This window comes from Mustelus asterias, chromosome 4 (assembly GCF_964213995.1).
Source record: "Mustelus asterias chromosome 4, sMusAst1.hap1.1, whole genome shotgun sequence".
NCBI lineage: Eukaryota > Metazoa > Chordata > Chondrichthyes > Carcharhiniformes > Triakidae > Mustelus > Mustelus asterias.
This window is the reverse complement of record NC_135804.1, coordinates 140,132,440-140,154,838: the sequence shown is the minus strand read 5'-3', so window position 1 is coordinate 140,154,838 and position 22,399 is coordinate 140,132,440. Positions and strand designations below refer to the sequence as shown.

At 44.3% G+C, this 22,399-nt stretch overlaps 1 protein-coding gene across 4 annotated transcripts in view; it reads left to right on the top strand.

Annotated features, from left to right (window-relative positions):
* The window catches only part of LOC144493014 (A-kinase anchor protein 17B-like), a 51,864-nt gene extending 40,485 nt beyond the window's left edge, over positions 1–11,379 (top strand). For all 4 annotated transcript variants that reach the window (XM_078211808.1, XM_078211806.1, XM_078211805.1 and 1 more), the window contains exon 5: positions 9,262–11,379. In XM_078211808.1, coding sequence (XP_078067934.1) covers positions 9,262–11,262 — 2,001 coding nt within the window. In that variant the 3' untranslated portion in view covers positions 11,263–11,379. The remainder of the gene's footprint in view (positions 1–9,261) is intronic.
* The last annotated feature ends 11,020 nt before the right edge of the window (positions 11,380–22,399 follow it).

Here is a 22,399-nt window from a genome sequence, read left to right as displayed (position 1 = left end):
TTAAACATGATCTCCCTTTCACAAACCCATATTGACTCTGCCTGATCAAATCGTAATTTTTGAAGTATCACTGCTATAACCTCTTTAATAATGGATTCTAGCAATTTACCATGACAGATGTTAGGCTAACTGGTCTATAGTTTCATAGTCTCCCTCCTTTCATGAATAAAGGTGTTATATTAGTTATTTTCCAATCCACGGAACCCTTCCAGAATCTAAGGAATTTTGGGGGATTATAACCAATGTCTGTACTAACTCTTCTTTCAAGACCCTAGGATGCAAGTCATCTGGTCCTGGGGACTTGTCAGCCGTTAGGTCTCATACTTTTCCCAGCACCTTTTTCCTGGTGAGGGGGATTGTTTTAAGTTGCTCCCTCCCTTTCACCACTATCTTTGGAAAGTTTTCTAAGTCTGCCACAGTGAAAGCAGTCACCAAATACCTGTTCAACCATTATCAATTCCCCAAACTCATTCACAAGAGGACCTACTGTAGCTTTAGTTACTATTTTCCTATTTACTTGTAGAAATTCTTAATATCTGTTTTTATATCACGAGTGAGCTTTCTTTCGTTGTCTACTTTCTCCCTCTTTAGCTTTCATAGAAACATAGAAAAACTACAGCACAAACAGGCCCTTCGGCCCACAAGTTGTGCCGAACACATCCCTACCTTCTAGACCTACCTATAACCCTCCATCCTATTAAGCTCCATGTACTCATCCAGGAGTCTCTTAAAAGACCCTATTGAGTTCGCCTCCACCACCACTGACGGCAGCCGATTCCACTCGCCCACCACCCTCTGTGTGAAAAACTTACCCCTAACATCTCCCCTGTACCTACCCCCCAGCACCTTAAACTTGTGTCCCCTCGTAGCAGACATTTCCACCCTGGGAAAAAGCCTCTGAGAGTCCACCCGATCTATGCCTCTCAATATCTTACACACCTCTATTAGGTCTCCTCTCATCCTTCGTCTCTCCAAGGAGAAAAGACCGAGCTCCCTCAACCTATCCTCATAAGGCATGCCACTCAATCCAGGCAACATCCTTGTAAATCTCCTCTGCACCCTTTCAATCTTTTCCACATCCTTCCTATAGTGAGGCGACCAGAACTGAGCACAGTACTCCAAGTGGGGTCTGACGAGGGTCTTATATAGCTGCATCATTATCCCCAGACTCCTAAACTCAATCCCTCAATTGATAAAGGCCAGCACACCATACGCCTTCTCCACCTGCGGGGCTGATTTTAGAGTCCTATGGACCCGGACCCCAAGGTCCTTCTGATCCTCTCCAGTACTAAGAGTCTTTCCCTTTATATTGTACTCCTTCATCCCATTTGACCTACCAAAATGGACCACGACGCATTTATCTGGGTTGAAGTCCATCTGCCACTTCTCCGCCCAGTTTTGCATCCTATCTATGTCCCTCTGTAACTTCTGACATCCCTCCAGACTATCCACAACCCCACCAACCTTCGTCTCGTCGGCAAACTTACCAACCCATCCCTCTGCTTCCTCATCCAGGTCATTTATGAAAATGACAAACAGCAAGGGTCCCAGAACAGATCCCTGGGGCACACCACTGGTGACCGACCTCCATTTAGAAAAAGACCCATCTATACCCACTCTCTGCCTCCTTTGGGCAAGCCAGTTCTGGATCCACCGGGCAGCAGCCCCTTGGATCCCATGCCCTCTCACTTTTTCCAGAAGCCTTGCATGGGGGACCTTATCGAACGCCTTGCTAAAATCCATATAAACCACATCTACCGCCTTCCCTTCGTCAATGTGTTTAGTCACATTTTCGAAGAACTCCACCAGGCTCGTAAGGCACGATCTGCCCTTGACAAAGCCATGCTGAGTATTCTTGAGCATACTAAACCTCTCTAAATGCTCATATATCCTGTCCCTCAGGATCTTCTCCATCAGTTTAGACTGAGGTTAGACTCACCGGTCGGTAATTACCTGGGCTATCCCTATTCCCCTTCTTGAAAATAGGAACCACATCCGCAATCCTCCAGCACCTCTCCCGTCTCCATCGACGACGGAGTCATTCTTTTCTGTTTTTCTAAAATTTGCCCAATCTCCTGACCATCACCAATCCTTGCAGATTTGTACAGTATTTCTTTTGATTTGATGCTATCCTTAGCTTCCTTATTCAACCACGGATGATTAATCTCTCTCAAAGGCTCTTTCTCTCTCACGGAGATGAATCACAGAATCCCTACAGTGCAGAAAGGGGGCCATTCGGCTCATCGAGTCAGCACCGACTCTCTGACAGAGCATCTTAAACAGGACCACCCCCCACCCTATCCCCGTAACCCCACACGTTTACCCCGCTAATCTCCTTAACCTAAATATCTTTGCTGAGAGTTATTAAATATCTCTTCAAAAGTCTGTCACTGCATCTCTACTGTTCTACCCTTTAACCTGGTTTCCCAATTCACTTAACTAGATCTGCTACCCTAACCTTTGTTCGGCTTTAAAACACTAGTCTTAGACTCTCCTTCAAACTGAATGTGAAATTCTATCATGTTATTACTGTTACTTAGAGGCTCCTTTACCATGAAGTTATTGATTAATTCTGCCTCATTACTCATTACCAGATCCAGAATAGCCTGTTCTCCGGTTGGCTGTAGAAAGTACTGCCCTAAGAAATTGTCACAAATAGATTGTGGCAAAGGTAGCCTGGAACATGAGTTCACAATCTGATTCACTTAATCTATGTGTACACTAAAGACACCCATAACTATTTCTTCAGCCAGAGAATCTGTGGAACTCTTTGCCATAGAAGGCTGTGGAGGCCAGGTCACTGAGTGTCTTTAAGACAGAGATAGATAGGTTCTTGATTAATAAGGGGGTCAGGGGTTATGGGGAAAAGGCAGGAGAATGGGGATGAGAAAAAAATCAGCCATGATTGAATGGCGGAGCAGACTCGATGGGCCGAGTGGTCTAATTCTGCTCCTATGTCTGATGATTATTGCTGTACTTTTGTTTTATATGGCCCATTTATCTCTTCCTGTTTACCCTGTCCTACCATGTAATTGCTGTTAGGGGGCCTTTAGACTGCTCCCACAAACCACCTCTTAGATTTCCTATTCCTTGTCTCTACCCAAACTGATTCTGCAACTTGCCTTTTCGAGCTAAGGTTCTCTCTCATTACTGTACAAATGACATCCCTAATTAACAAAGCTACCCTACCACCCTTTTCTAGCTTGCTATCTTTTTGAAATGGCAAATACCCTTTAATATTCAGGTCCCAGCTGTGGTCACCCTGATACCTTACCTCTGTAATGGCCATCACATCATACATGTTTATTTCTATTTAACAATTTGTCCATTGTGTTACAAATGTTGCACGAACTCAGATACAGAACCTTCCATTTTATCTTTTTAGTATTTTTGCACTTACATCACTTTGCCTTATTTACAGATGCACTATTAAGTTTGGACTCTCTGTCCCTTCCTGCCTTAGTCTGGTTATCATTACCCAAATCGCTACCCTGTTTTATTATCTTATTGTTTCTCTTTGACTTCCTACATCTCCTCTTGCACCTTCCAACACGAGGGACACAGGAGATGAGGGGAAAGGGTCTGGCGGGGCGGAGATAAAGGGAAGATGGAAGGGAGGTTTCAGGCAGAGGGATCCATTCGGGCTGATAATGGTTGAATGAGCAGCTGTCAATAGTGCTGTGAATGGATTGGGATCAAGGAAGATCCCAAGGTAAGAGGGATGGATGGTGAATGTGTGAGGAGATAAGGCAGGAGAAAATCACTAAGGAAGGGTGGAGTAATGCATGGAGGGAGTTGAAAACAAAAAATTGAATGACATAATGAGCTGTCTAGAAGTTGGAGAGAACAGGGATGGCTGGAGAGAGCAACTTGGCAAGGACGTAGCCTGTAACATTTTGAAGACGTTTACTTCTTAGGGGTGGCACAGTGGTTAGCACTGCTGCCTCACAGCGCCAGGGACCTGGGTTCAATTCTGGCTTCGGGTCACTATCTGTATGGAGTTTGCACGTTCTCCCCGTATCTGCGTGAGTTTCCTCCGGGTGCTCCAGTTTCCTCTCACAGTCCAAAGATGTGCTGGTTAGGTTGATTGACCATGTTAAATTGACCCTAGTGCCAGGGGGATTGGGAGGGTAAATATGTGAGGTTACGGGAATAGGTGATTGTGGTCGGTGCAGACTCGATGGGCTGAATGGCCTCCTTCTGCCCTGTAGGGATTCTATGATTCTATTCTAGAGGGTTGAAGCAGCAAGCCAGGTGAGCAGGATTTTGGAGACATGAAGTAACTATGGAATGGTGTTTTGTGGGTGGGGGTTGGTAGGAGCTCTGGAGCTGCAGTGTTGTAGGGTGGAAAATAAAGTGGGGTTGATGAGAGGCAGAAAGCGGAAGCTGGGGTTGAATGGAAAGTTGGATGGACCTACCATACATTAAGCTGATCCTTCTCTACACTCTATCTGTAAGTGCATCACTAAATTCTGTACCTTCTCCCTTCCTTCTCCCCTATGTACTCTATGAACGGTATGCTTTGTCAGTATAGCGCATAGAGACAATACTTTTCATTGTACCCCAATACATGTGACAACAATAAATCAGGTCAAAGTTTGACATCTCCCATATCTAACCAAAGGCAGCTGGGAAGGTTAATGGGAGTCGAGAGGGAGGCAAGTGGCAGCCAGAAAGCAAGATCTGCTTTTTGCCGACACTATGCGGAGGAGGTTCTGGCTTATCCAGATCCTGATCTTGGGAAGGCCTCAACAACCATCTTCAGGTTCACTACCCTGCACTGTCAGTCTGTGAAACACAAGGAAGATGGGTGAAGAAAGAAATGGTTAGTAATGGGTTTGCTCATTATCCTGTCTATGTGGTGGATATGTGGTGGATGGCACTAAACAAATAGTGGGCAGAACAGATCACCACCACAGAGGTGGCAGCATAACCTTCTCCACAGGGCCCCGTGTTAGAAACTACTGACTGAATAGAAACACTAAAAATGAGGCAAACTCAGACGTAGGGGATTAGTATTCAGGGGAATGTGTTTGTGTTGAATACTCTACACGTGGTGTGCTGTGTAATGGGTCGTCAGCACTCTTCACTTTCAGCGACAGAGACAAGCCCATTTCCTGTGAGTGGAACCTTGGCTCCCATTCCCCTCAGTGGGAAAGATGAGAATGTGAAACTCACCGAGAGAGGGAAGCATCTTATCCGGGGTGCACCCAACCTGCGGGTTTTGGTCACACACTAGATTACACTATTTGTGGAAGAATTTAAGCCTACGATAACTTACCTAACATTTGACCTGTCGTTTTTCCATATCAGTCGCAATTGGAGTAAAATGGTTGAGGTTTGTGAGCGCTTTTTGCAAAGTTTTAACGAGGAGCCATGGACGTTGGCACCGTGGTTAGCACTGCAGCATCACAGCGCTAGGGACCCGGGTTCGATTCGAGCCTTGGGTGATTGTCTGTGTGGAGTCTGCACATTCTCCCTCCGAGTGCTCCAGTTTCCTCCCACAGTGCAAAGATGTGCAGCTTAGGCGGATAGGTGGATTAGCCATGGTAAATTTGTGAGGATATTTGGGGGGGGGGGGGGTGCAGGGAGGGCCTGGGTAAAATATTCTGTCAGTGAGTCGGTGCAGACTCAATGGGCTGAATGGCCTCTTCTGCACTGTAGAGCTTCCAAGATGATATTTAATCATCTTTTGAAAACCATAATTCTAATTTGATTTGTCCACTCAACCAGCTAGGCACCAATGGTTGACAGGATACACCCTCTTCCCTTGCGCCAATTGGTTGTACAAACATAGTGGCCGATATTGTGATGTATATTTAAAATGCCAAGCTAATCCTGTACAATCTAGAAGTTAAATGAAATTAAATCAGTTGGATTACAAAAGTGATACCTTTCTTTATACAGAGTAGAAGCCAAAGAAAGTGATATTTATATTGTAAGTACATTCTGTAGTGCATTGTTGGTCTCTGGGTGTTACCCTGATAGTGGGTATCACATGATTTACCTTTATACAATGTTACGCCGTTGCCATATTATGCAACATCCTTCACACAATGGCGTATAAAACCTTTCCTACCAGGAGCACTACCGCACACTATATTTCTGTGAAGGATATTACCAACAATAGATAAGTTGCTCCAAGTGCATTGTAACTTCTTTCAGTTTGTTGGCTCTTAATTAAAATATTTTGCAACACTCCAGAACCATACAGCAGAGGAAGAGGCCATTCTGCCCATTGTACCTGTGTTAGCTGTTTGAATAAGTTTTCCAATTAGTCCCACTGTACTAGCTCTATCCCCACAGCCTCACAAATGTTCCCACCACCAGAATTAACCCAGTTTCCTTTTGAAAATGATTACTGAATCTGCTTCCAGCATCTTTTCCAGCAATGCATTCCCGATCATAACTTGCTGCATTTTTTCCTCTGGGTTGCTGTCAATCAATGTAAATCTGTGTTCTCTGGTCCAGAAGGTGGTCAGCTGGTAACCAATCAGTTCCTCCTCATTCATTCTTATCAAAACTCTTCATCATTGGGAACACATCTATTCAACACTTAACCCTCTCTGCTCTAAGAGAAACAATCCCAGTTTTCCCACATAACTGAGGTCCCTGGCGCCATTCAAAATATCTCCTCTAGACCATCTCTACATCCGCGAATTCCTTTAGATTTCTCTCGATTGTCATAAATAGATCATCTCTAAGTATTCATTTCTCTTCTCAGACACCAGGTTCCTGCTGTTTGCTTTGCCAAATGTCCTTGTTTCTCAGAAATGGTCAAGGAGAGGAACTAAATGGGGAAGGAGGCCATTTGGCCCATCGTGTCTGCACTGGCTCTCCAAACATGCATCATGACTTCCTGCCTTTTCTCTGTTCCCCTGTACATTGTTTTTATTCAAATAATCATCTGATTATCTCTTGAATGCCTCGATTGAAACTCCCTCCACTACACTTCCGGAGAGTGCATTTCAGACCCAAAGCACTCGTGTGAAACAAGTTTTTTTAAATCGTTGCATATCTGCAATTCCTCAGATAATGAAGTAGACCATGCTCACTTACAGCAAGAGCTGGAAAAATCCAGACATTTTCATTACACAACTGGAGGTGGCATAGTGGTATTGTCACTGGACTAGTAATCCAGAGATACAGGGTAATGCTCTGGGGGCCCGGGTTCAAATCCCATCTATAAAAAATCTGGAATGAAAAGTCTGTTGAAACAATTCTTGTTTAAAAAAAACTTATCTTGTTCAATAATGCCCTTTTTAGGAAGGAAATCTGCCATCCTTACCCGTTCTGGCCTACATATAACACATTGTGGTTGACTCTTAAATGCCCTCTGAAATGGCCTAGCAAGCCACTCAAATGGCAGCAAATGCTGCCCTTGCCAGTGACGCTCATGAAAGAATGAAAAAAGAACAACTGCCAGGTACTTCTCATCCCCACCAAGAGAGGAACACCTCCCTTAATTTTCAATACCTTATCATTGTCAAATTCTCCATTAGTATCCTAGGACTGACCATTGACCAAAAACTCAACTGGACCTGTGCTGTATTGTTCTTTGTTTGTTCTTTGGACCAGCCTAAAGGAATACCAGGGCTACTAAAACAACTCAGAGACTGGGTGCTCAATGACAAGGGGCTTAATCTGACTCCCTTAAGCCTGTCCAACACCTCCGATACCAAAGGTGCAAAAACAATCAAGAAGCTCAAGGTCCAGGAAGAAAAACAATCTGCCTGATACCCAATCCACTGGCATAGTCATTCCCCCCACCACTGGCATAGTCATTCCCCCCACCACTGGCAGAAGGTGGCTGCAGTATATCATATCTATAGAAGACACCAAAACAAGTTGCCAAGACTTCTTTGACAGGACTTCTCAAACCTGTGGCTCCACCAGCCATAAGGATGAGAGCAGTTGCTGGATCTAGTAGGAACACTGTCACCTACAAGTTCCCCTCCTCGCTGCACAAAACCCTGACTTGGAACTAAATCACCAATCCTTCACTGTCACCGGATAAAAACCCTGGAACCGCTTGCCTGGCAGCACTTTTTACTTATTCCCTCATGGGGGCAAGGACAGCATTTGTTACCTGTCCCTAATTTATTATTATTTTTTTATACTTTTCCAATTCAATCAAATCAAATCCAATTCAGAGTCTCAACAAGTTGAGACATTTCAGATCCAGGCTGACAAGACAGGGCGAGCGACCAAACCACCCTGTCCTGGGCCTGATCTACATGAGCCAAGCTGATTGGAGAAGGGGGAGGTTCCTCCTCCAAGACTTGAGCTCATTTGCATCTTAGCCAAAAGGCCGAGATGCCGCTTTAAAAAATTGCTTCATATGAAGCCTCAGCGTAACCTAATGGCCTCAACCAAGTGCGGCTGTCCCTAATTTTTTTAAAAATACTTTTCCAATTCAATCAGATCAAATCCAATTCAGAGTCCCAACAAGTTGAGACATTTCCGATCCAGGCTGACAAGACAGGGCGGGTGACTAAGCCACCCTGTCCTGGGCCTGATCTACATGAGTCAAGCTGATTGGAGAAGGGGGAGGATCCTCCTCCAAGACTTGAGCTCATTTGCATCTTAGCCAAAAGGCCGAGATGCCGCTTTTAAAAATTGCTTCATATGAAACATATGAAGCCCCAGCGCAACCCCATGACCTCAACCAAGTGCAGATCCGATACTACACCTGATCCTAGCCAAAAGGCCGAATTGCCCTTGAACTGAGTGGCTTGCTAGGCCACTTCAGAGGACAGTTAAATGTCAACCACATTACTGTGTGTCTGGAGTCACATATAGGTTAGACTGGCAAATTTCCATCCTAAAGGGTTTTAATAACAATTGGCGTTAGTTTCGAGGTCATTGTGACTAAGCTTTCAATTCCAGATCTTTTATTAATTTGAAAAATTAAATTCCACCATCTGCTGCGGTGGGATTTGAACCTATGCATTAGCCTGTGCCTTTGCATTACTCATCCAGTGACATTATCACTATGTCACTGTCTCTCCCTTTACCTACACCACATGGATTACAGCAGTTCAAGACAGTGGCTCACCATCACCTTGTCAAGGGATATTAAGGATGGGTAATAAGTGCTGGACTCCCCAGTGCTGTTCACATCTCCCCAGAATGGAAAAACAGCAGTGTCAGGTACTGACTAACTCTACACGCCAATAAATCGTTTACAGATATGAAATGGAGCTAATCACCCTCACCTTTGCCAGACACTTACACTTTACCATTTTTGTTTGTTGATAGTTGTTCTTGCAAAAGGAAACATGTTTTTGGAAGAGACAGCTTCCTGAGAGTGACACAACAAAGTGTTACCAGAAAAGGGTGAAACGTCAGCACACGGAAGAGAAGGAGCAAAGGAAACCAGGTGAAGATGTCATCGGGAAGAAAAGCTTTCAAAGAGTGGAGACCGAAGAATGGAAGAAGGTTAAGGTGCTGCACAAAGACACTGATGAGGAGAAGCACAAGTCACTGACTGGAGCAAGTGAACCTCTGATGTTGCAAACCAATAACTTTCCTCTCTCGACCCCACTGATCGACATGACTCCTGTTGACGACAGAGAACGGCACGGCCCAGTCGGGGGAAAAGACAAAACATGTGGTCTATCTGGATCATTGCAAATTACTGTGACGCAAGATTGTGGTGCACACTTACATTACCAGCGTACGGGTAGCTATCCATGCAGTGGGCACCAGCGCAAGGTCACCACTGTGGATCGGCAGATTCGCCATCAGCTTTATGACTATGAGGATTTTGTCAGTTGTTTGCTGAATTACCATCAGCTCGCTTGCCCCTCGGATCCCAGCCGTGCGCACATCTGCCACGGCACCGGTGGCCCCGGAGACCACTCCGAGTGGCGGAGGATAGTCTCAGACAACGGGGAAAGCTTCCGAATAGATCTGAAGAATAACTCAAGCCACCTTTGCACCAAGGTTAGCATCACACCACAAAATAGATGGCACGATTACGACCACGATAGCAACTATCGATGGACTATCACCATCAGTGAATCTAGCACCAAGCAGAAAGCTTCCGGCTGTAGTACCAATCACCGGCTGAAAGGATATGACAGAGAGTTCAGGGTGCAATGGAAGGATTCAGGCAGCCAGTTGGATTTTCGGAAAGATTTTGCTGGTGGGAGCCAACGACATTTAAAAGACATGGTTGGTCGCACAGAGAACAGTTGTGCCTTCTTGTTCCATGACTTTAACAGCCAAGAGAGGAAATTCGTCAGTAATCCTGAGAATCTATATTCCAGCACCAAGGATATGTGGATATCTTCCTGTTCAGGCTCCAAAGAACCATGGAAAAATCCCACTACTAATTGGAAAATTTCAATAAAAAACACTCAGAACGATATGGCTTGGCCAATATTGGAGGGTAGTGACCAGTCCAGGGATTCGAGCAAGAAGTACAGCACCCAACTGAAATCTCATTGCAAGGTAACCAAGACTCGGCCAGATTGTTTCAATCAAGTCAGCACAGATGAGCTTCTGAAACAATCGAATAAAACAGGAGGGCGGCTTCAGAAGGATAATGCATGTGAGTTCAGTGCTGTGCACAGCTGGTCAAATTGTGAGTCAGGAGTTCGCCGGGAAGCCTCGAATCGTAAACCTAACAAAAGATCTCAAACGTACAGCAACGACGTACAGCCAGCTGCCAGTGGGTCCAGGAATGAACTGAAATATCCTTGGAAAGGACATGAACTTTACAATTCTGGCAAACCTTGTCATGGGCACCAGAGGGAAGACTTGTGGGATGGTGCAGGATCTGATAAAAAGCGGAGCAATGAGTTGGAGGTGGATAATCAGTTGCCCAGTTGTTCCGAGGTCTTCGGTGAAGAAGCAAAGCACAAAAAAACGGAAGGCAACACGACGATCATAGTCCATCCCAAAGACAAGCAGTGCAAACGTAAGCGTCATCTCACGGATTGGAATAGAGATATGAAACCGCGTTGGGAAAGTCTTTCTGCTTCACCCCAACCTACAAAGAATGAATATATGGACAATTATTGCTCCTATGAAAGGGGTTTTGGCATTCACCACGGTTGCTATGGAGATTATTCTTGGCCTCATGAGAGCGATTTTGGGCACCATCATTACCGTTCTCAAATTGGATTGGATGGAAACCAGACATCCCTTCCCAAGCAGCTTGATTGTGATCCTGGGCTTTATGACGATAACAGCAGTGAACAAAAGATGAAGAAGCATCAAAATCAAACAAACACATTTCATCGCCGTAAATAAGCAGAAGGATTGAAGTGAATAAAGATAATTTAGGAGATCTAAGTACAGTGAAACTCATCATATCTTCCATAAATTTCTGCTTATCCTATCCAAAGCACCAACCATTAAAAATAAATTTCTATATGATTTGACTCGTGCTGTTATAATAAAATCCATTTCAGTACATTGGTGCTTTTCTCAGCCAAAGCACTTCAATTAATCTGATTTGAACAAAGTAGCACGTTAAAGCTAGCTTCGATATGAATTGACAGATGGTTGAGTAAATGCAATGCTATAGCCTGTGTGACTGAGCAGCAATCATTTACTCTTTGTGAGCATGTTTGAGAACAAATTTGGCCTTTGGGAGCCAATATAGAAAAGTAAGGAAACCCTCCAGATATTCACTAACCAAAGGAAACCGAAACAACACAATAAGCGTCCCCCTAAAATCAGATTTAAGCTGCTTGCCTCTCAACAATATTTTGTCCCCTTTCCTCCGCAAAAACATATGGTCTGGACACTTATCTCACTGCTTTCTTGGGAGCTTGCTGTGTACAAATTATCTGCCAAGTTTGCTTGGTGTTACCACGGTGGCAATACTTTAGTTAATTGACTATGAAGTGCTTTTTGACATTCTGTGGATGTGCAAGATGCTATATGAATGCAAGTTCTTTCTGCAGTGGATAAAGTCAGTGATAGGGCAGGCTCTGGACTGAAACAGAGGACATAAGAACAAAGAAAATTACAGCACAGGAACAGGCCCTTCGGCCTTCCAAGCCTGCACCAACCATGCTGCCTGACTGAACTAAAGCCCCCTACCCTTCAGGGGGACCATATCCCTCTATTCCCATCCATTTCATGTATTTGTTCAGACACCCCTTAAAAGTCACTATCGTATCCGCTTCCACTACCTCCCCAGCAACGAGTTCCAGGCACCCACCACCCTCTGTGTAAAAAACTTGCCTCGCACATCTCCTTTAAATCTTGCCCCTCGCACCTTAAACCTATGCCCCCTGGTAATTGACTCTTCCACCCTGGGAAAAAGCTTCTGACTATCCACTCTGTCCATGCCTCTCATAATCTTTTAGACTTCTATCAGGTTGCCCCTCAATCTCCGTAGTTCCAGTGAGAACAAACCAAGTTTCGTCAACCTGTCCTCATAGCTAATGCCCTCCATGCCAGGCAACATCCTGGTAAATCTTTTCTACATCCTCTCCAAAGCCTCCACATCTTTCTGGTAGTGTGACGATCAGAATTGAACACTTTATTCCAAGTGCGGCCTAACTAAAGTTCTATAAAGCTGCAACATGACTTGCCAATTTTTAAACTCAATGCCCCGGCCGATGAAGGCAAGCATGCCGTATGCCTTCTTGACTACCTTCTCCGCCTGCGTTGCCACTTTCAGTGACCTGTGTACCTGTACACTCAGATCCCTCTGCCTTTCAATACTCTTAAGAATTCCGCCATTTACTGTATATTTCCTCTCTATTAGACCGTACAGAATGCATTACCCCACATTTGTCCGGATTAAACTCCCATCTCTCCGCCCAAGTCTCCAACCAATCTGTATCCCCTGATGGTCCTCATCGCTATCTGCAAATCCACCAACCTTTGTGTCGTCCGCAAACTTACTCATCAAACCAGTTACATTTTCCTCCAAATCATTGATATATATTACAAACAGCTAAGGTCCCAGCACTGATCCCTGAGGAATGCCTCTTGTCACAGCTCTCCATTCAGAAACACACCCTTCCACTGCTACCCTCTGTCTTCTGTGACCGAGCCAGTTCTGTATTCACCTTGCCAGTTCACCTCTGATCCCATGTGACTTCATCTTTTGCACCAGTCTGTCATGAGGGACCTTGTCAAAGGCCTTACTGAAGTCCATGTAGACAACATCCACTGCCTTACCCTCATCAAGCATCTTTGTCACTTCCTCGAAAAACTCAATCAAGTTAGTGAGATACGACCTCCCCTTCACAAAACCATGTTGCCTCTCGCTAACACATCCACTTATTTCCAAGTGGGAGTAAATCCTGTCTCGAAGAATCTTCTCCAATAATTTCCCTACCACTGATGTAAGGCTCACTGGCCTGTAATTACCTGGATTATTCTTGCTACCCTTCTTAAACAAAGGAAGAACATTGGCTATTCTAAGTTTTAATTATTATTATTCTCTGCTCCTGGTTCCTACTTAAACTCTGATACTCCACTGAATTTGGCCAGAATCCAAGCACCTCATTAGCATTGTTTACTGCATATACATGCATTCATGTATATGACAATCGTCTGAATACAACATGGCTGGTAAATAATTCCTAACCTGTATCCTCCTGTTTATTTTTTCTAAAGCATTTGGCGCTTTTAGTTAGAGACTAGGAGCTATTGTCAAGAGTTGAATTGATGTTTTAATCTGAGACTGAATTTGGAAGTTTTTAACCCGCTGAATGGGGATGAGAATAAATACCTGCAGATTTTACACGGAATATGTTACAATGCTCCACCCCTAACCAGTCCAAATTGCTAGCGCATTCAGCTCAGGAGCTTTTGTGTGATTAAAGATATTGATACTATACATCTTAACCCATTAATTGGCCCGCAGCGAACTTGTTTTAAAGTGTCACATTCCGTTTGTTCATAAGTTCAGAAGATATAGGAGCAGAATTAGGCCATTCGGCCCATTGAGTCTGCTCCACTATTTGATCATGGCTGATATGCTCCTCATCCCCATTTTCCTGCCTTTTCCCTGTAATCCTTCAACCAATCTGCTGGCAACTCCAGGTTGAAACTCATGTTCGGTTCAGGGGTGACTTTTTAAAACAAAAGTTTGGAATATTAGAATTCCAGCCTTTGTCAAACTGCATTTGTTCAAAGCAGAATTAATTTGAAACATGCATTATAAATGGTGTGATACCATCACTGGCTTAGAACTAGCAACGCTCAGTTGTACTGTTGGCCCTGAAGAGTTCTCTGATTTGGAAGGTGGAATTCTGAATGATGTTTTATGTTCAGTCGCTGGTCTCCAAACAGTGATGACATTTTCTAATGTTATGAGAGCTTAACGAGTTAAAGAGGTAACTTTGGGGAACTGTTAAACTTTGTGCTCGCACCGTTGCCAATGTTGAACCAAAGCAACTTGAGGTCTACCTGATCAAGATCAACATCATTCCAAATGAACAGAACCTGTTGGGAGAGAACTGCAGATATATTACAGATTGTGTGCTGTTATCTGCTGCACCCATCACCTGTTTGCCACTTTGGGGGGAAGAGGTGCACTCTTTTTATCTATTTGTACTGTACTAGTATATTATTCTGCAGTTAATGTTAAACTGCAAGGATTTATGGTGATGAAAGTAGCACCTTTTCCATTCTAATTCAATAAAGACAAGGCCAAGATTAAATATTTTGCACAATTATTAAAGATTTGTCGATCTCATGGAATTCCCTCCATAAACTTCTCCACTTTTCCTTCCTCCTTTACAATGCTCCTCAAAATCGACCTGTCCTGATATCACTGCCCAGTGTTTTATTTTATTTGATAATACTCCTGTGAAGCACTTTGTGACACTTTCACTATGTTAAAGGTGCTATATGAATGCAAGTTAATGTTGTAGTGTCACAAACCAGGGAATTAAGTGTGATCTTCAGATCAAACTGGGTTAGAAAGCAACAGATGCCTGTGTGCCCTAATCCCATTAATGGAAAGGAAAGCAATCAATACGAGGTAATTGCAATCCGTTTCTGGATCTGGGCTGGAAAATTGTACTACCTGAGCAACAGGTGATAACTGTAGTCAAGATTCAACAAATTATGAATTTGTTTATCCAAAACATGTCAGCACTTTCTCCCTGCATTTCATCTTTTGCAGCATCCCTTAACTCAGTCAAAAGTTGACTGACAAAAAGTTAAATTTGAAAATATTGAGAAGTGAAATATTTATTTCAGTTTTAAAAAAAAACTGAACAGACTTTTCCCCAGCAGTCAACGTCACATTTATTCTGATTTTCAATTGGTGTACGTTCCAGGTTAGCAATAGTATTCCGAATCCAGCCAAGGACTGTCTAGATTGACTCTGAAACCTAACTGGCAACCAGTTTGGATTGGTCAGTTGCTGCACAAAACTTGACCTGGTATTTTGACAATAGCAAAAGGTAGATCCTCGATGTAACGGTACAAGGATGCAATGAGAACCGATTACAGGAGAGGTTTTCGCTACATTTAAATAAATGGCACTGAAACCAAATCTCACTGGACTAGACGAGCACAATTCCTTTGGTGATTTAGTAAATACAGATGTTTCCTTTTTGCATTTGGAAAACTGCCCCTCCAAAGTAAAATGAAGTTCTCAATCTCAGCTGGACATTGTGAAGGTGCAAAGCAGAAACGGACTTTTCCATTTGTGATGGTGACAAATTGAGTGAGTGAACCAACATTAAGTAGCGGTGATATGTGCTCTTTAATTAATGCGCACATTGTAATTGTAATGCAGATCAAAATATTTAGAACATAGGAACATAAGAAATAGAAGCAGGAGTAGGCCATCTGGCCCCTCAAGCCTGCTCCGCCATTCAATAAGATCATGGCTGATCTGATAGTGGGTTCAGTTCCACTTACCCGCCCGCTCCCCATAACCCTTAATTCCCTTATTGGCTAAAAACCTATCTATCTGTGACTTAAACACATTTAATGAGGTAGCCTCTACCCTTCATTGGGCAGAGAATTCCAAAGATTCACTACCCTCTGGGAGAAGAAGTTCCTCCTCAGCTCTGTTCTAAATTGACTCCCCCGTATTTTGAGGCTATGCCTCCTAGTTCTTGTTTCCATTGTAAGTGGAAACAATCTCGATGTTTCTACCCTGTCCAGCCCCTTCATTATCTTATATGTCTCTGTAAGATCTCCCCTCAACCTTCTAAACTCCAATGAGTACAGGCCCAGTCTGCTCAATCTCTCCTCATAAGCCAACCCCCTCATCTCCGGAATCAACCTAGTGAACCTTCTCTGCACCCCTTCCAAACCCAATACAGAGAACAAAGAACAAAGAACAATACAGCACAGGAACAGGCCCTTCGGCCCTCCAAGCCCGCGCCGCTCCCTGGTCCAAACTAGACCATTCTTTTGTATCCCTCCATTCCCACTCCGTTCATGTGGCTATCTAGATAAGTCTTAAACGTTCCCAGTGTGTCCGCCTCCATCACCTTGCCCGGCAGCGCATTCCAGGCCCCCACCACCCTCTGTGTAAAATACGTCCTTCTGATATCCGTGTTAAACCTCCCCCCCTTCACCTTGAACCTATGACCCCTCGTGAACGTCACCACCGACCTGGGAAAAAGCTTCCCACCGTTCACCCTATCTATGCCTTTCATAATTTTATACACCTCTATTAGGTCACCCCTCATCCTCCGTCTTTCCAGTGAGAACAACCCCAGTTTACCCAATCTCTCCTCATAACTCAGCCCTTCCATACCAGGCAACATCCTGGTAAACCTCCTCTGCACTCTCTCTAAAGCCTCCACGTCCTTCTGGTAGTGTGGCGACCAGAACTGGGCGCAGTATTCCAAATGCGGCCGAACCAACGTTCTATACAACTGCAACATCAGACCCCAACTTTTATACTCTATGCCCCGTCCTATAAAGGCAAGCATGCCATATGCCTTATTCACTACCTTCTCCACCTGTGATGTCACCTTCAAGGATCTGTGGACTTGAACACCCAGGTCCCTCTGCATATCTACACCCTTTATGGTTCTGCCATTTATCGTATATGCCACTTCTTCTTCGGTGATCACTCACTAACGAGCATGAATGTCCAGCCAAGAAACTCCATGTCACTGGTCATGGATTCTGAGAGTCCTTGCGAGGCTGATGAGCCCAATCCTAGAGCGGCATCTTCAACCGCACATTTGGCAGGTTTCTCCGGGAGGTGGAATTGGTTCTTGGACTCCAGATCGCTGGTATTCCTTTGTCCAGCTCCTTATCTGGACCTCCTTTTGCTCTCCGGTGTTCTTGAAGAATTGTGTCCCATCAATCATGATGTTCCTCCAGGTAGGTTTCTTCTGAGCAAGGGTCGCCTGTCGATGTTGCATTTCTTGAGCTAAACCTTCACAGTGTCTTTGAAGTGCTTCCTTTGTCCTCCTCTTTTTCAGAAGCCTTTCTTGAGCTGGGTAAAGATTTGCTTTTGCAGTCGAGACTCTGGCATCCTAGGCACGTGGCTGGCCCAGCAGTGTTGGTTTGGGATGATCAAGGCCTTGATGCTGGTGCTCTTGGCTCCTTCAAGGACACTGATGTAAGATGCCTGTCCTCCCACCTGATGCGGAAAATCCATCTCAGACAGCGTTGATGGTACCTCTCTAGGCTTGAGGTGGCATCTGTACATAGTCCAGGTTTCTGAGCTGTGTAGAAGAATTGGGAGGATGACTGTCACGTACACGAGGAGCTTAGTATCAGCAAGGTCCAGAGAAATTCAACATCCTCCGACTCTTCCATGACAAAATGTTGGCGACAGTCTTCACTGACAGAAATCTTCAAGGTCAAGACTGGAGTCAAGCAGGGATATTTCATTGCCCCCCCCACCAATTTCCCAATCTTCATTGCCACCATCCTTCACCTTGTCAAGAACAAACTTCTCAGTGGAGTGGACATCTACAGGATGGACAGAAAACGTTTCAATCTCAACACTTGAAATCCAAGAAAATGACACTGACATCATTCTTGGAACTTAAGCCTGCGGATGACAATGCCATTTCCGCTCTCCAAGAGAATCTCCAAACCATTCTTGACTCTATGCAGAAGCACACTGAAGAAACAGCCTCAACCTCAAGAAGACTCAAGTCCTTTACCAACCCACCCCAGGGCAATACTCTCCCTCCTTTAAGATCAACAGAGAAACTCTCCCAAATGTGGACTTGATTTCAGTCCCATTTATCCAAATGTAGCTAAAACATTACATGTAGCTCTAATGGTTTCCCATTGCATCCTCATACCATTACCTCAAGATTCTACTCTTCACTATCAAAACACCAGGTCAGCCTCCACACACGGGCCCAAGACAATCAGTTTAACCTCCCCTGACTTCGCAATTGTCTTTGCATTGACAGTTTCACAAACAGTCATGAACAAATCTTGTCCCTATTGCAACATCAGGAATACTGAGAATACTTCTTCATCCACCACAGAATTCCATTCCTGATTCTATTCCCACTCTCGGGTCGAACTCAACTTTGAAATTATTTCAATCAAACAAACCTTGTATCTGCCTGAACACAAAGACCATATACTTTCATCTGTGCAACTTATTTCCTGCCCCTCCTTGTACCCTAGTCTCCCCTCCTGCCCTCACTCACTACCATGCTGAAACATTCACTGTCTACTCTGGTACTCTCCTCACCATCCTCCCCTTTCCTCCAATTTGTCCAAAGCTCTGTTGCATGTAGCTTGCCCTTATACCTTTCCTTTCATTCACAGCAACTAGGTCAGGTGATAGGCCTATGGTAGCAATTGTTAATACATCTGAGTGATTTGCCACTTCAAAGGGCATTGAGACCTTTCACATTTCCAACAGTCTTAGAATGTGGAGGGCAGAGCGGGGTATGTAAATCAATAAAAGGATCAATTTCTACCCACTATGTGCCTTGGTGTGCATGTACACTGCCCTTAGGTCACAGAATAGGTGGATAAAGTGGTTACACTTGCCTTTATTAGCTGAGGCAGAGTTTAAGAGCAGAGAGATTACACTGAAACTGGATAAAATGTTGGTTAAGCCTCAGCTGGAGTATTGTTCTGGAATCCACATTGTAGGAGGGATGTGATAGCACTGGAAAGGGTGCAGAGGAGATTTACCAGGATGTTGCCTGGGATGGAGAGTTTTATTTGTGAAGAGAGACTGGATAGATTGGAGTTGTTTTCCTTGGAGCAGCAAAGATTGAGGGGGGAGGGGACATGATTGAGATGTATATATTTATGAAGGGCGTAGATAGACAGGAAGAAACTTTTCCCCTTGGTGGAGGGATCAATGTCGGGGGCATAGATTTAAAGGTAAGGGGCAGGAGATTTAGTGATGTGAGGAAAAACCTTTTCATCCAGAGGGTGGGGGAGTCTGGACTCACTGCCTGAAAGGCTGCTGGAGGCACAAACCCTCTCAACAGTAAAGAAGTATTTAGATGTGCTCTTGCAAAACCAAGGTGTATAAGGCTATGGGCTAAATGCTGGAAAATGGGGTTAGAATAGTTTTTGACCGGTGCAGACATGATGGACTGAAAGGCTTTTTCTGTGCTGTAGATTCTATGTAAGTGGATCCTGGAATTATGCTGTAATGACACATTTATGCAAAACAACTACACTGGAATGGTATTCACATATCCCAGGACACTAATTGCAGTGCCAAATTCTGCAACGAGGTAATCGGAGCCAAATTCTTTAAGCACAGGTTTGGGGACTGTCAGGACACGTTCGCAACCTGACCTGTGGTGATTTAAAAAAAAATGCTATTCAAAATGAGGTACGATAACAAATCTTTATGGATTTTTTATACACTTGACAGGAACACTGATTACTGGCCACCTAAAGATCAATACTGATGAACATCCCAGATACTCGAGCAAGAGCATTTATTACTTATAATGGGGATGGAACAAAAAAGGAGTGGAAATCAGCATCAAGATGTTAAGTTGTTTCACACTGTGAACAAAGCAAAAGAAAAAAAAATGAGAAACTTTAATAATCACAGCCGTTAAGAAAATAAATAGTGCACTCAATCCTAATTCTTCACACCACGTACTGGAAAAAATAATTTCAGCACAAACTTTCAAGACAGGTGTTAAAAATATTCGTGCTCCAAGGTAAAATGATGTCCAACTTTAAATGTACATTTTAGCAGACAGGGACGTGGAGTTCATTCACAATCAGACATATATTTTACAGTTAGAATAACTTGAGTGTTTTGTAATCAAGGTTATTTATCACAAGAGCAACGTTATCTTTTTTGCACAACATTTTATAGTTGTGATTAAAAGTGATTTTCCTGATTATCTCCCGAGTTCTTTTTCTTTAAACCGAATAAAAATAAAAACTGAAGAACATTTGAAAATAAAGATTATGAAATCAGCAATAAATCTGAAATTTAAAAGTTCTTAACTTCACTACAAAGTTAATTAGGAGATGAAACAGGCCTGTGGAGAGGTGGGGGGAGGGGTGAGTGCTTAACAGATGGTACGGGGAGCTGCAGTGTACTTTCCTGAGGGATACAAAGAACAATACAGCACAGGAAGTGGCCCTTCGGCCCTCCAAGCCCGCACCGCTCATGTGCCCACTAGACCATTCTTTTGTATCTCTCTATTCCCAGTCTGTTCATGTGGTTATCTAGATAAGTCTTAAACGATCCCAGCGTGTCCGCCTCAATCACCTTGCTTGGCAGTGCATCCCAGGCCCCCACCACCCTCTGTGTAAAATAGGTCCCCCTGACGTGTTGAACTTTGCCCCCCTCACCTTGAACCCGTGACCCCTTGTGTTCGTCACCTCTGACCTGGGAAAAAGCTTCTCACTGTTCACTCTATCTATGCCCTTCATAATTTTATACACCTCTATTAGGTCGCCCCTCATCCTCCGTCTTTCCAGGGAGAACAGCCCCAGCTTACCCAATCTCTCCTCATAGCTGAGACCCTCCATACCAGGCAGCATCCTGGTAAACCTTCTCTGTACTCTCTCCAAAGCCTCCTCGTCCTTCTGGTAGTGTGGCGACCAGAACTGGACGCAGTATTCCAAATGTGGCCTAACCATTGTTCTATACAGCTGCAACATCATATGCCAACTTTTATATTCTATGCCCCGTCCAATAAAGGCAAGCATGCCATATGCCTTCTTCACCACCCTCTCCACCTGTGCTGCCACCTTTAAGGATCTGTGGACTTGTACACCCAGGTTCCTGCGTGTCTATACTCCTGATGGTTCTGCCATTTATTGTATAGCTCCCCCTTACATTAGATCTACCGAAATGCATCTCTTTGCATTTATCTGGATTAAATTCCATCTGCCATTTCTCCGTCCAATGTTCCAGCGTATCTATATCCTGCTGTATTCTCTGACAATGTTCATCACTATCTGCAACTCCAGCAATCTTCGTGTCGTCCGCAAACTTACTGATCACACTAGCTACATCTTCCTCCAAATCATTTATATATATCACAAACAGCAGAGGTCGCAGTACAGAGCCCTGCGGAACACCATTAGTCACAGACCTCCAACCGGAAAAAGACCCCTACACTGCTACCCTCTGTCTTCTCTGGCTAAGCCAGTTCTCCACCCATCTAGCTAGCTCACCTTTTATCCCGTGAGATTTAACCTTTTGCACCAGCCTGCCATGAGGGACCTTGTCAAACACTTTACTAAAATCCATATAGACGACATCCACGGCCCTTCCCTCGTCAATCGTTTTTGTCACCTCAAAAAACTCAACCAAATTTGAGAGGCATGACCTCCCTCGTACAAAACCATGCTGTCCAACGCTAATGAGATTATTCAGTTCTAAATGCGCATATATCCTATCTCTAAGAATCTTCTCCAACAACTTCCCTACCACGGACGTCAAGCTCACCGGCCTATAATTACCCGGGTTATCCCATCCACCCTTCTTAAATAACGGGACCACATTTGCTATCCTCCAATCCTCTGGGACCTCACCTGTGTCCAGTGAAGAGACAAAGATTTCTGTTAGAGGCCCAGAAATTGCATCTCTCACCTCCCTGAGGAGTCTAGAATAGATGTCATCTGGCCCTGGGGATTTGTCCGTCTTAATGTTTCCTAAAAAACCTAACACTTCCTCCCTTGTAATTAACTAATCAGAATTAACCAATCAGAATCCCTACAGTGCGGAAGAGACCATTCGGCCCATTGAATCTGCACCGACTCTCTGACATTGTACCTTACCCAGGCCCTCTCCCTGTAACCCCACACGTTTTACCATGGCTAACCCCCCCCCCCCCCCCCCCCCCCACCTATGCATCTCGGGGAAATTTAGCATGACCAGTCCACCTAACCTGCACATCTTTGGACTGTGGGAGGAAACCGGAGCACCCGGGGGAAACCCACGCAGACACGGGAAGAACGTGAAAACTCCACACAGTCATCCAAGGCTGGAATTGAACCCAGGTCCCTGGAGCTCTGAGGC